General features: G+C 43.5%; 1 protein-coding gene across 1 annotated transcript in view; it reads right to left on the reverse strand.

Annotated features, from left to right (window-relative positions):
- me1 (malic enzyme 1, NADP(+)-dependent, cytosolic) overlaps positions 1-15299 on the reverse strand; it is a 99848-nt gene that overhangs the window by 17140 nt on the left and 67409 nt on the right. The window contains exon 7 of the mRNA XM_080768057.1: positions 6341-6444. Within this exon, the coding sequence (XP_080624183.1) occupies positions 6341-6444 (104 nt within the window). The remainder of the gene's footprint in view (positions 1-6340; positions 6445-15299) is intronic.

The following is a 15299-nucleotide window of genomic DNA, read 5'->3' on the forward strand; positions in this document are numbered from 1 at the left end:
CACACTGCTTGCCTGTTTCTCATGTCCCTATGGAGCTTGGGAGCTGCGGTCTGGTCCCTCTTAATAAATCCCAAGCCCCCTCGCCCCTCTCTCCAGAGAGCCGGCGTCTCTCAGCGCACATTATTTCTCAAATCCCCCAACCCATCATTAAAGACGGAAACACAGTCTGCATTCTTCCTCCTTTCCTCTATCCATCCGTCTGCCCCTCGGTCTGACCCCTGTTCTCCCAGACCCAAGAGTCCGACCCACTGGTGGCCTGTTAAGATGGCGATGGACAGGGAGACTCATGCAGAGAGACAGATAGGACGGAACAGGACGTGGCACTGCACTTGGCATGATTTCAGTGGAATGAACATTAAAGCGCCCGATGGCAAAACCTGCATGACGTCTTTGTGAACACAGAACACAACGACGGATGCTGAATTATTGAGTTGAACTTCAGTCCACTCTCCGAGTCCGACCCATAAACCATGGAGATACGATATACTTAACTTTGAGATACGATAGACTTAACATTGAGATACGATAGACTTAACTTGTCAGTAAGGGGATTGGATAGAGGACTTCTACAGTGCAGCAACAAACCGCTTCTGGGATGTTACGTGAAGAAAGCAATCAGTCAAAGCTGAACTGAGGATTCACGGAAATAAATTGTACATTTATATAGTGCCCATTCACACACAGGAGATCAAGGCGCCACCAACATGATCCACAGCGGGAGCAGGGAGCAACATTCCCATTCCGAGGCGGCCGCTCTACCTCCTGAGCCACTACCGCCCCCACATAAGAGTCTGGAATATTGTTGGCTGGTTTTGTTTTGAGGGTGTAGCGTGTCAGCATTTCCACTGAGTCTGGCCAGAAACAAAAGTAATATAGACCACCTGTTCATCTTTATACTCTAGATATAGGCCTCCTTGACTGAATAAAAGGATCCTGGCCGAAATCCCCCCCAAAAATGGAAATACCACCCAATGTAATTTCACTATAAAGTGGACATCCGCATATTTCAGGGGTAAACTTCCTGCCTACCACGGTGCCCGGGCACTCTAAAGAATTCAATGGGCCATGTACGAGGGTCAGGAACCAGCAGGCCATGGCCATGTACGAGGGTCAGGAACCAGCAGGCCATGGCCATGTACGAGGGTCAGAAACCAGCAGGGTTTCCGACGCGTTGGACAAAGCCAACTCTTGTTGTGAGAAATCATGACAATAAACACAATGTTTTGGGCCGATCAAATAATTAGAAAGAAGAAAAACAAAACAAAAGTGTTGTATAACCTGCCCTTTTTTTCTTCGTTCTAATAATTTGATCAGCCCAAAACGTTGTGTTTATTGTCATGATTTGTCACAACAAGACTTGGCTTTGTCCGAGGCTTAAAAGGTCTTAAAATACATACTTTTTGAAACGTCTATGGGAAAAATGAATGGGTTATTCGGTCGTTGGGGACAGGACTGCGACGCTCTATACTCTACAGGTTGGTCCCTGTTCAGTAGGAACTGAGAGGGGCCACGTATGGGAGGGGCCTCCTCCCAGAAACAAACTACTCAGTCAGGTGAGAAGAATACAAAATGTGACGTGTATTGTAAGAGACAGTAGTTGTTTACACCCTCCACAACATCAACGAGCAGTGATAGGGACTATACCAGTAAGTCACCTGAGGGCGAGAAGAGACCTCGCCCAAGGTCGCATGAACGCATCCGCCTCATTGACGGCAGACTGCTGGGCGAGCGATGTCGCTTTGGCATGGGGGGGTCAGATCAACATATGGAATGAATTCTGTACTGGCCATATAATGAAGTCGGATCAACATATGGAATGTCAGAACAGGTCAGCTCCATACAGTATATGGAAGGGTGGTAGCGGGGACATTCTTGAGTGTACAGGGTATGATGAGGGCCCAGGTAGGCCGGGCCTTAATTTTCGGGCCTGTTGAGAACTCTAGTTTTCGCCGGCTGCTGGGCACGGCTGCACTAATAACTTTGGGGCGGGCCCGTCTAGAGTTTGAATGGACAGGTATAAGTCAAAAAACCAACCAACACACTGACGAGAAATGCCCGATTCCATAGTAAATCAACCTGCAGTCGCAATTATACTGTACATGGTTGGAATTGGCAATGGCTAAATTGGAGAGAATAAAAACAAAAAGTGCACAAAGTCATCAGACACAAAAAGAAATGCCTGCAAAGCTCTTAATTCGTTTCACGTGTTGAATTGGTGAGCATAGCATTATGGATGTCTCACTTAGCCAGGAGCTGTGAGGGGAGGTTTCGAATAGCATCACTTTTCTGCAGTTTCGTCGAAAACTGAAGACGAATAATATACAAAATAAAAAACTCTAGGACTGTAATCATTCATTCAATCTCCAACCCCATAATTATTCATTTCCCGCCAATCCGGCTCCTTCTTCGGGGAAAGGCATTGCTGTTCCCTGTAGTTGAAAAGCCACCTAGTTATTAGAGACTCATGGCTTCCTGCTGCCAGCTGGAGGGGCCCCAGCCCAGAGCCCAGCTTCTGTCTCTGGACTCTGGCCCCTCTAGGCCAAGATGGAGCCTAACCAGGGCCATGTGTCTGTGGCCACGATGGCTCCAAGACAGGGACAAGAGACACAACCAGACATGTCAGCATGCATGAAGGTATACAGAATGCTCTCAATGAGAACTACACAGGCTAGCACAGAAAAAAAACATAAATGTGTACAGTTGGACACTTATGTGCATTCATTCTTTGCTTTCATCTTAGTTACTGCGAGAATGAGGTCTAGCCGACACCAACTTGAGACTCCTGGATCGCTGCCCTCCACACTTTCCTATCTAACATCAGGTTCTTGGGCCCTACAGTGTTGTTAGCTAAGATGTCACGCCGCAGTCTACTGTATGTACTGTAGGTGGTGCGCTTCTTTCCCCTCCTGGCTCTGCCCTGGGTTGGCTCCCATAGTGTCAATTTACAGTACGGGCCTCAAGTTCTGGGTGCCTGACGCAGTGCCCCGCCAGCCTCATCCTTCTCTCCTCTGACTTTAAAGACCCCTTCACCACTTTTCAATCTATCTTCATATAATTGTTTCTCACTAGCACAATTTTTTTTACTGTCTCATATATAGGAGGTCTGTGGGCAGTTCAGAAACCTGTCCACCAGTGACATCATCGATGGGGAATCCAAGCTAATAGAAACAGCAGGCTTTCTTATTCTTGAAAATTTGCAGTGCGAAAATGGAAGCCATCGTTCTTATGATAATCAAAATCAAAATCTAAATATTGTTTTCTGAACTGCCCTCCTGTGGGACACAGACAGAGTAGATTAAAAAAAAAAGTTTTTAATATTTTTTTCATGAACATTATTGAGGACCAATCATATGAAGATAGGTTGAAAAGTGCTGAAGTGATCCTTTAAGATTAACATCTTAACCCATTCTGAACGGGAACCCATTTTGGTGTTAGCATCATGTTATGCTTTATCTATTGAAAAAATAGCAGATCTACAAGCTCATAGCGCGCCACCGAGTGGCGCGCTACGAGCTTGTAGGTCTGCTATTTTTGAAAAATCGAAGAACGACTGACATTCTTAGAATCTGATCTCAGGTCAGAATGGGTTCATCAGACCAGTGTGTGTCCAGTGGAAAACCTCGTATGAATCTGATCTCAGGTCAGAAACTAGAAGGAATGCAAGCACAAAGAACACACACACACAAAAAAAAGAAAAACTATATCCAAAGACTTTCCGGTGCAAAGCTCCAGAGGCATGATATCATGTACGCTATCATAGCCAACGCTCACATTCTGTCTATTCAGGCACTTATTTCATTATTGCAACAGGCAACATGCCCAGCGGACGCCTTTCGGCTACAATGCCTTCCATCAGTGCAAATTATCGATTATGCAGAGAAAGGCTTTGTAGCCAAAAGGCGTCCGTCCGGTGGTCATGTTGCCTGTTATACATTAACCCATTCTGACCTGAGATCAGATTCATACGAGGTTTCCACTGGACACACACTGGTCTGATTAACCCATTCTGACCTGAGATCAGATTCTAAAAAATGTCAGTCGTTCTTCGATTTTTCAAAAATAGCAGACCTACAAGCTCGTAGCGCGCCACTCGGTGGCGCGCTATGAGCTTGTAGATCTGCTATTTTTCAATAGATAAAGCATAACATGATGCTATAACACCAAAATGGGTTCCCGTTCAGAATGGGTTAATAAAATAAGAAGTCCCGGAATGGACAGAACCTGCTGGCCATCACCCATTTAATCCTAGACATGATAATAGACGTCCTGCGTGTATACAGCACGGTGCACTCTATGAATATACACTCCATGAGTTCACAAGTTTGCCAAAATGCTATCTCTTGCCATGCAATCTATATAGAACCAATGACAACCTGACTTTATTACTGGTGGGATGCGCATCTGTAATTTATTACAGTAGTGCAGGTCACACAGTGCTATCCGCCCAACAGTGCAACCCCATGTCACAGAGAGCTACTGCAGCTGTCCGTGCTGAAATGGACACACACACACACACACACACACACACACACACACACACACACACAATTGTGTGATAAAAGCATATATAAAGCCTCTGATGCTAGGTGGTGGGGCTAGACACACTATAGCAAGGCCTCTCATCTTATTCGACCCTCATCAACTGTGCTGCCAGTGATCTCCAACATATCTGGAAATATGTGGGGGATTTAAATCCCATAATGTGTCACTCTGACCGAGTAACATCTCCCCAGACTGTCCTTTCAGACAAAGACAACTTTGATTGTTTGGTTATGGCCAGCCAAAGGGCACTCAACCCACCTTAAGGGCAAAACCGTCTCTGTGACATTCAGCATAGATCCACCTCCCGCATTCCTCTTCTCCTGCGTAGCCAACACGTGTGACACTGTGACAGTGAGAGAGTCCTGAATACAGTCAGACAGACTGTACAAGCAATGGAGCCATCACATTGCTGTCAAGACACATACCTGAGGAGGTTGAGGTTGGTCTACGTGGTGACAACCTCAGACCTGGCAATAATATCTAGCTTATAGAAAGAACAGATGATCCTGGCACTCAAGAGTAAAAAAGAGGAATAGCCTTTATTTCATTAAAAGGCAACATATATTATCTAGGTTATGTTGGCCAGAGGACGCCTTCCCAGCGTGGCAGGGTAACCTGCTGACACAGGCTTCATCAGATCGGACAGCGTGAGGTCAGAAATGTGCCTGCCGGTCATATTCCAGTTGCGAAACACACTCACTACCCAGTACCCACCCTCCAAGACACTCACTACCCACCCTCCAAGACAGAATGAGAAGAATCACGCTGAGAGACCCAGAAGGCCAGAACCTAAATATCCAATCAGCTAACCCGAAGTAACTTCAGATAAAGCATACAGAAAATCCCCGAAATAATTCCTAATAAATCTTCTAAATGACGAATTAAGAGTAGAATGTATTTTAAACATACTCAATGTAGTTTGGGCTACTGACGTGTATTGTGGATTACTATAAATATTTACATATTTCAGTTTCGTAAACTGCGATGTGAATGTGAAAAAAACACCAACAGCATAGTGTGTGTGCGTGCGTGTGGGATGGAGGCTAGTGTGCAGTCAGATATTTACTCTGGACTATTGAGACTGCGGTCTCAATACTGTCTCAAGTCCAAACCGACTTTCCCCACAAACCACAACCTAGACCAGAATTACAGTACATTCCTATTACTGTAATCAACTGATATTGTAAAGCATGACTTCAACCGGGTCTCGCTGCCTGGACAGCTGCGGCCACAGGCACAGCGTCTGTCTAATCAATTATTGCCATCATCAAAGAACCATCGTGATGGTGCCAATAGTTGCCATAGTTTCTGGAGAATGTTCAATAAGCTTAGCGTTACCTGGTAACGAATACCATTTTCGGCCAGTGTTTTTGGCTGACAATTCTATGGAAACCAAACTCAGTTTAAGGAAGATAAAACTGAATTATACTGCAGACGTAATAATGTTCCAGATCCATTAATGTTCATAAGATACAGTATATCATAAGAAAGGCTTTTAACCTGGAAATCAATCACACGCTTTTTGGATTAATTTAAAGCATGATCAAGTACAATATCGGTTGAGTTGAATGATCGCATAGTAAGTGAATGATGAAATGAAGGAATGACTCATAAATACTTACATTCGTTCCATTAAGGGATCAGTGTGCTATATAAATATTATTAGGCACGCAATAGGACCATGCTAGACAGCTTAGGCTTTTGTTTCAGAGCTCCATGTGGTGTTTCTATCAAAGTGAAAATATCAGACATCATAAAGGAGAAACGTGACACATTTAGGGGACAGCCATCATCATACCTGTCTGACACCGCCTTCATGAACTCTTCCACCAGGTCGTCGTATGCCTGGCCGCGCACCCGCTTATGCCTGAGCCCGATGTAGAGAGGGTCCTTCAGCAGCTCCTGGAGACCAGATGGAGAGAACAGGTGAGAGCAGCACAGGGGAGGAAAGAAGAGACAGGACAGGAAAGAAGAGAAGAGAAGAGAGAGGAGAGAAGAGTTGAGCTTTTTCCATTTTGTTTCACACATCATGGATTATTATGACTATAGGTTTGGGTACTGAAATTACGTAACAAGCCAATCAAATCTAAAATGCCAGGTATATACTGTACCCACAAAAACATATTTTGTTTTGGTTCTGCTTATAGGTTTCTAAACATGCAAATAATACTTTTATTATTACAAACAAAGGCTACATAATTATAGCTATCTGCCAGGGCCCATGGCTTGGCCACATAGCATAATACGACAGATATAATGTATCAATCCGTTTATACAATATCCTGTGTAGCATGCATACATATAATAAGTGTAGTGTGTAGTGGTCCTTTCACCCAAAATGAAGAACGGGGTGTCACAGCTACCCGTCACGGCACACTGGAGGTGCTAGTGAGGAGCCTACACCGGCACCTGTTTCATCATGGAACTCTGATACCATCATTGGGACAAAGAGGTTTGTATTTTGGGGCTGGCTGAACCCAAGGGGAATAGCCCGTTTTGGAAGTATAGCCTGTTTTGGCTGACGTGTACATCTTAGACTTTAGTCCTGGTCTGAAGACGTTATGCAAGCCAGCAGTTTTTCAGTATGGTCTGAAGCAGTCTTGCTCGACTCCCACATCATATCAGGTGGGAACTGGCAGCCATGACTATCACCAGCAACAACAACAAAAACTACTTTATTATAAAATGTAAATATCATTTTTTTTACATCCCAGTCCAGTGATCCACAGATCAGACTAGTGATTTGCAAGATTACATACTTTAGCTGCAAACATGCCCTCCTGTGCAATGACTGATATGGAAACACTGGGAACATATGAGCTTTAATAATCACTGTCTCATAGTCATACAGTTTTTGTTTTTTAAACCAGTCCTACAGTAGCTCAAATACATAGATAGAGGATATACTGTAGAATGAAGTACGCACGCAACACTCGCAAACGCGCACACGCGGCACACACACGGCACACACACGGCACACACACACACACACACACCTGTACCTCTCCAGAGGCCTGTGACCTCTGCATGCTGTAATGTGTGCCATGTGTGCCTGATCCCAGAGCCTTGAGAAGCCTCCCATCAGTTCAGATAAAATCAACATTATGTCTCCATGTAAACCTGTCTCAGTCACTGTCATTTTGAATGCATCCAACTAGTTGAATCCACCTCAAGGCATGGATCATCATTACACGAGTGATGAGTGAATTACTATGTGACCAGTCATACAAAAGAAACCTTGAAGCTAGAGGTATATTTCGCCCTCTTCTCTGCTTGATATGAATCAATCGTAGCAGCAATTTCCTCTTGGAAATAAAATTATAGGCCGTTTTCTTTTTCTGTGGCAAAACAAATCTGTGTGATCCAACATCTCTGTGATTGAAATACACCAAGACAATCACACTTAATGCAGTTTCAAATGCTAATAATGCTGGCTGGCTGGCTGGCTAGAATGACTTTGGCCAAAAAACACCCAAATCCTCCTCCCGAGCCCAACCTGGATAAAGCCATGTTGGACTGGGCAAGTGAAGGAAAGGGTGAAATGAGGTTTAGTTCGTTTCCTTGCTTGAGTATGAAGAATTTATCGCCATTATATTCACTGCATGATTTGAGTTCAGAGGCCGTGTACATTATGTAATACACCCGGCTTCATTTAGTGCCATTTCATGCTTGCAATTTAGTTTGGAGTCGTTAACTGTTGCGTTCCATTCTGGCATGTAATCATTTTAGTGATGACCAGATTGAAGATCTGGATATAGGCATTGAGATAAGTAACTGTACCCGCACTCTAAAGCTTAGAAAGCGAGTAATCCTATGTACCTGTTAAACCTGTAAATGATTTCAAGCATCTGTTGGATCTTGGAGAGAAAGGACAGGGAATTTTTCAAAGAATGTAAATTATGAGATTACGGTATCTCAGCCTCGGGAGAAGTCATTGTATCATTGTATGTCAAATACAAAATGAACTAAACGGTCCAACACAAGCCAAAACAAAGAGAATTCATACTCTCACACTGAAGTAAATGGAATGTAAGGTATGAAGGCCACATTGAGTGAAGAACGTGTGCTCATAAAACCTCCTGTGTTGCAAGTCTCTCATCTCTGTAGCTTCTCTGCTCATTCACAGTGAAGTGCTGAGAGAGATGAAGGGGGAACACGGTTGAACCCTAACCTCAGTACTTCAGGACTTTGTGGGATGTGACGGATGCAGCGCAGAGGGCAAGATTAGAAGCAGAGGTCAATGGGCATGTGGGCGTGTGTGTGTGCGTGTGTGTGTGCGTGCGTGCGAGACAGAGAGAGAGAGAAGAGTTGGAAGAGTTTGTTGGAAGTGGATGCTGCTCAGCAGTGATTGATTTCATCTGTGATCTACACATAATTATTATCAGAGCTTTACCTGAGCTCAGCACCCTGACACAACATAACTCTGTCTGTGTGAGTCTGTGCGGTTGGCGCGTGTGTCTGCGCGTGTGTCTCTCCATGGCTAATCTTCGCATACTACTGGACCAATCAGTGTCACATTTGTTGTGCACACCAACGGCAGGCCAAGGACTTTAAATATTGAATATTTTTCATTTATTTTTGTACATTTATAATAGCAGAGCAGTCATCCCCCAGGTTAGGGGATACGTGTCTAGTCTCGCGTAGCCAGACAACTATTCCACAATCTCTGAATGCTGGAACTACACCTCCCGAAATCAGAGTAATACGTTTGTCATTTCCGTATATTCCGTATTTCCGTATATTTAAAAATATATTTAGAGCTTATTCTTTTATTTCCATTTCTGCTAAGCAACAAGCTACAGTACTTTATATATGCTTGCCTTTTTTAACATCTGTTTATTATGCTTTTTGGTATATACAGTAGGCATTTCAAGAATGATTAACCAGTAAGTTACAGATTGGAAAAGAAACAAACAAAACAAACAATACAATACAATAAAAAGAGACAAAACATATATATGCTTGCCTTAGATGAGTTCGATTTATATTAGGATAAATTTGCGCGACTGTAAAGACGAAACCGAAGTGGGGGCTCCACTTGCGCATTATATTTTACTCATGATCAGAGCTTCCGTTGCTCCAGACTGTATGACGGAAGCATTTGGAAATTGCGAGAGGCAACAGTCTGGCAACGCGAGACTAATGCGAGTCTAATATAGATGATGTACAAATCTGAATCAAATTGCTAATGTTCCTTCACCGTTACCCATCCCAGTTGCAGTATTTGCCCATGCCTCAACAGGGAAAACTCCATTCTCCTTAGACTGTGTTCAAAACATGAGAGCTGTCGATGGAAAGGATGACAACATGGTTGCGTACGTGTGGCAATGCTTCTTCGAGTTAAGAGTATCTTTTGTCCTCCGCATCCTCAGGGCAAAAGTTTCAACAGTTCAACTTTAGTAATTAACTTCCATACAAAAAAGGGGCAGAGGTCACTTTGGCAAATGGTATAAAGAGTCACCGGAGGCAGCCATCACCGCTACAAACATTCCGTGCTCTTTTAGCAGGAATGTTAGCATAACAGAAAGCAATCTCACGTCTCCACGATGATGGATCGCTTCCAAAAAGTGTTCAGAAATATTCAGTCGGCTTTAGTTGTTGTTGATATGCACACTAGGCCATCCATCTATCACACTAGTGTATGCTGTACCATTACCCCTGTAGGCCTATTCAGTTGACAGCCTATGAAAAGGTGAACATGGAAAACATTGTGACAGGCTAACGAAAATCCGACATCTGAAAATATAATGGTTTGTGTGTGATTCCATTTATTCTAATTAAATCACATGAACGATATTATTGGGTGAAAAACTTGACTATTCAGCAAAAAATAGCAAACCTACAAGCTCAAAACAAGTTGCGTTGCAAGTCGTTGTGAGCTTGTAGATTGGCTATTTTTTCTATTTGACATACAATGAAGTCTGCAGGACTTAAAGTGATATTAAAACAAAACAAAAAAATTGTTAAAGCTCTACACTGTGATAGGTATCATTGCTACAGTGTTTCTGTAACAGGGGTCTCCAGTTCTGTAATTAATTAAAAAAAAAGAAAAAAACATTTTCAGGTGTGTCACAAATCCAATAAGGAGAGAGCATCACATTGGATGATAGCCTATCAGCTTCAATGTTATAGTCTTCCAATTCCAATTTTGTTTCCATGTATTTGTTTCTTCACTTTCAATGTGGTTTTGATGATTGACTCCACTGAGCCACGCTAACATTTCTAACCAAACGGACTTCAAACATAAACAGAATTGGACTGAGAGCTAGTAATTTAGTCTGACCTCGTCGACGTACGAGTGAACTGTTGACATGTGTTGTCTTTCTGTCTGAGATTATCTGCTGTTGATTGGCTGAGCTGTCCTTTTGTGTTTGACAGACCCTTCTCTTTCAGAGAGGATTAGCCATTGTGCATGGCAGCACAGTTAGGGTCTGTTAGCAGCACCAGCACCCGGTTTCACTGCACTGATATACCTAACCGTTTTGAACATTGATTATGATTAAAACATAAAAAATAAAACCTTTACTGGTAGTCACACGGTAGCGAGAAAAGAAGCGTTGAGAGAGAGAGAGAGTTGGGGAGTGACATGCAGCAAAGGTTTGCCGGGCCCGGGAATTCTGCCTTTTCAGTCTACACCAAATCTCTTCGCCCAAAGTAGCTGATCTAGGCTCGGGCGGCTGTCGAATAGCGGTACGGACACAATGTACTCTGAGAGTGTTTCGCAGGTTTGAGTGCCATTCACGATGAACTTTACTGCACGTCTCTAGCCATCTCTCTCTCCCCGTTTCCTGTCTGTCTCTACTAAAGGCCAAAACTATATTAAAAAAAAAAAACCATTAATGATATATTCTACAAGCTCACAGTGCGTCACACAAAGATGAACTGCACTGGCTCAGGAGAAACGGTGCCAGAGATGAAGCGATAGACCCGTTTGAGGTACAGGACTCCCCACTTTGGACACAGGAAAGTCTATCCAGCACACAAGCCCCACATTGTCTAGGATGACTTCATCAGCTCTCATTTCATTGTGCTGGTGTGCATGTGTGCATGTGTGCATGTGTGCGTGTGTGCGTGCGTGCGTGCGTGCGTGCATGTGTGTTACGATTATATCAGGTGAGATCAGCCACAGGGATACACTGTACGTATGTTGATGTAATAGTTGAAAATAATACAATTATTTAGAAACCTAGAGGTTAAAGGAATACGTCACTCCCGAAATTACATTTATTTATTTATTTCCAATCTCAATTACTCACATACTTAAATGGAGAATTTTCTTTTTTGTCACATGCGTGATATTGTGGCAGTGGGTTCCATTTTGATTAAATATTCTTGGCAGTGAATGAGTTTTAAAGACAGACCTGGAAAAATATTTTATTTTGTGAGAAAATCGATGTGACGTGAGTCGTCTGGACCTTAAGGTTGCAAGAACAACAGATTTAAAGGAATTACTCTAAATGACTAGGCTTATTTATAGTCTGAAAATAAACAATACAGACATCTTTTGAGTTCGAATTATGTTCGTTAAATAAAATGCGTAGGCTGTTGTAAATAGTCTGTCTACTGAAAGCTGTCATCTTAAGCTGTGTGCGCACGTAACAGTCTCCCTTTCTCTCTCTCTTTCTAAAATAATCCTGTAATGACAGTCATTTCAGTAATTAGCTACCTACTGCCTCCCTCTCTCAGTCCCCATGACGGTCTTTCAACCTGGGCTGCTGGGTAACATGGCTGAAGGACTGGCATGCTTCCAGTTCCTTCCATATGATGCAGGTCAGAACCACGCCGCACTGCCACTCCATTTATCCCATTACGTCTCATTTGCCTTGTCATCTCTTTAGAATAATAGAAAAATGTTAAAGTATGCCTCAGCCAAATACACTTTTAAATAAATACCTCTCTTCTGGTGGCATTATCAGTAAGCGCTCGCACGTGCAAGAGCGCACACACATGCACACGCACACAGACAGTTTTTTAGACAGTGTGTGTGTGCGTGTGCGTGCATGCGTGCGTGTGTGTATGCATGCATGTGTGTGTGAACAGTGAGCAAGGGTGTCTCTTATGACTAATCAAACAGCCATTTCTGGTCCATTCTCCTGCTCTGGCAAGTAAAGGAAATGTGTTAGGAGAGCGTGCCTTCCCTGGGCGTCGTAAACCCTAAGAGTTCCTTATAGGTGTGTGTGTGCGCGTGCGCGCGTGCGTGTGTGTGTGTGTGTGTGTGTGTGTGCGCGCACCATGTGCATGTGTGTGCGCGTGTGTGTTTTTCTGTGGGTGATAAATTGGTTTGCTTCTCTGTGCTCCTGGAGCTTTCCATCTGCAACCACTTTAAGCGATTGGACAACAACTGCAGGCGCATCTCCTCTGAGAGAGTGTTTTTACTGGGTGATTTAAAACTTGTGCTAAATGCTGTGCGCCGGTATCGCGCATCAAAAACACAGCAACAAGCAACACACACACCAACAATGTTCCATATGCGTTGCTGGCAACAGGTACAGCACAAAGTTGTTTGAGGACACAAGCAGAATTGGCTGTGGATCAAAGCGTCAAGAGACAGCTTGTTAAAGTCATGTTGTAAAGGCAATAAAAAGTATTGTTTCCGACTCCCGGACAACCCTGATCAGCATGTGCTTTCTCCTCTGTTGTTGGTATTATCACCCAGGGGCACAATCGCTCGAAGAGAGCTAAATGTGGAGAAGTTGAAAACGTAGCATGAATGCCAATAGAGAAAGGGGTGAAAAGCTGTCTGTCTGTCTGTCTGTCTGTCTGTCTGTAGTAGACCATAACTCTATGAAACACCAGATCCGATGCCACCAACTGAAGTAATGCTATATCTTTTTATGAAATTTCACTGGAGACTTATAATGTTTCTTTTATTATATAGGCTGGAGCCTTCTGATGTGGCCCTTGGAGTTACAGCACCGAATGATGAAGTGTGAATTGTGTCGGAGCAGCAGAACAGGACATGGATATGTCAGACCCGGGGGCCATCCAAGGTGCATTGGCATGGCCTCGGTTAGCCTTAGTTTCTGTCCAATTTTCGCACGTTGCGTTCGTCTCCTTTTCAGCCGCAAATGTATGAAAAGCATGTCTTTTCTATGTCATTCACAGATCATTTGTATGGTAGAGCAGTCTAGGAAATAATGGGTCTGTAAGTCGTCTCCACCAGGCCGAATGCATGGGGAGAGAGTATGTTTTGCACTCCGTCCTGGCATGGGGATAGAGTATGTTTTGCACTCAGTCCGTCCATCCGTCCGTCCGTCCGTCCGTCTGTGAACAGCTAATCTCCCGCACCGTTAACCCAGCCGATGCCAAATTTTGCACACACTCCCTGGATGCCAACAATGCCCCAAAATTTCCAGAACGGCCTGTTATAGCGCCACCAGGAGGCCCCTTGTGCAAAACAAGTTTTTGGACAGTACACCTGCAGATTTTGTCCAAACATCACACAAATTGGTACACAGTCTCTCTCTCTCACATCCTCCTGGTGGAGACCTGTGCCCAGAAGGGCACTTTTTCTAGTTTGTCTGTGTATCTGAGGCGAATCTAACTGCTGGACCAACAAGCCCAAAAATCTCTTGTGCATGCTGCCAATGGGCAAGGAAGTGCCTCCATGCATTTGTTATTCACATTATATTTTATATATTTGTTTTTAATGTAACTTTAATTTGATAATGGACTTCAATGGTAGTTGGATCTGGCAGAAAGCTTGCTCGAATATGAAGTCATTATTATGTCATAGATACATCATACATGACATAATGATGCCATAGACTGGCCCCGATACCCTGAAGAAGGCAGTTGCACACTTGCATCTGCCGAAACGTTAGTTTTTACTCTGTGCACTTTGGCTACGAGTGCGTGCGGCCACCTTTGTCTTTTCAAGACCTCACATTCAGATACACTGGCCAGTGGCCACATGAAGTCTGAGATCAATGAAGTTGTGCCCTTATATCTCTATACCCTTTGTCTCCAACATCTACCTTCAGACATTATAGTACCCTGGGCTGAAATCAACTACACGGGTTGGGGTAACCAAAGTCAGGAGGTCAAAGTTTAGATAACGATGAACGATAATGAAGTACTGTCACCTCATAAACTGAAGAAAGAAACAAACAAAAATCACAGCACTCCATCTTTAATTATATTCTTCTGTAAATACGTCCATGTAAACAGTTATGTTGGAATCTCATTCCAATCTGATATATTGCATGCCTTTGATCTACGCTCAGAAAACATTTTGACGACGTATGCGCACTGGTTGTGTGCCCCCCTGATTATTAATAACATCTAAACATGTAACATGTAAACACAACATATATTGCCCATGACCACAAGTAAACACAAGTCTGTGTGTGTGTGTGTGTGTGTGTGTGTGTGTGTGTGTGTGTGTGTGTGTGTGTGTGTGTGTGTGTGTGTGTGTGTGTGTGTGTTTCAAGCAATTTGCTCTCTGTGGCTGCATTTTGGCACCAACTGTATACAGTCAAATTCAGAAGTGTAAATATTGAGCTGCGTTCACACAAGATACACTATTTTTGAGTCGCTTCATTCGAAAAGAGAACTCTTGAGTGACCACGAGGAAGAGGCGGATTTCCCGGTTCGCCTCACTCATGGCGCCTGGTGCAACAGCTCGTCATTTTGCATCTTTTTCCATTGGCCTTTGTATGTAATCGTGCGATTCGCGCCATCCACGTAAAAATATCGTCACCCTCCGGTGTGAACACATTCAGTTAAATGAACACAGTATTATAGTAGTATATACT

The sequence above is a fragment of the Protomyctophum bolini genome (assembly GCF_963924005.1).
Source record: "Protomyctophum bolini genome assembly, chromosome: 7".
Taxonomy (NCBI): Eukaryota; Metazoa; Chordata; class Actinopteri; order Myctophiformes; family Myctophidae; genus Protomyctophum; species Protomyctophum bolini.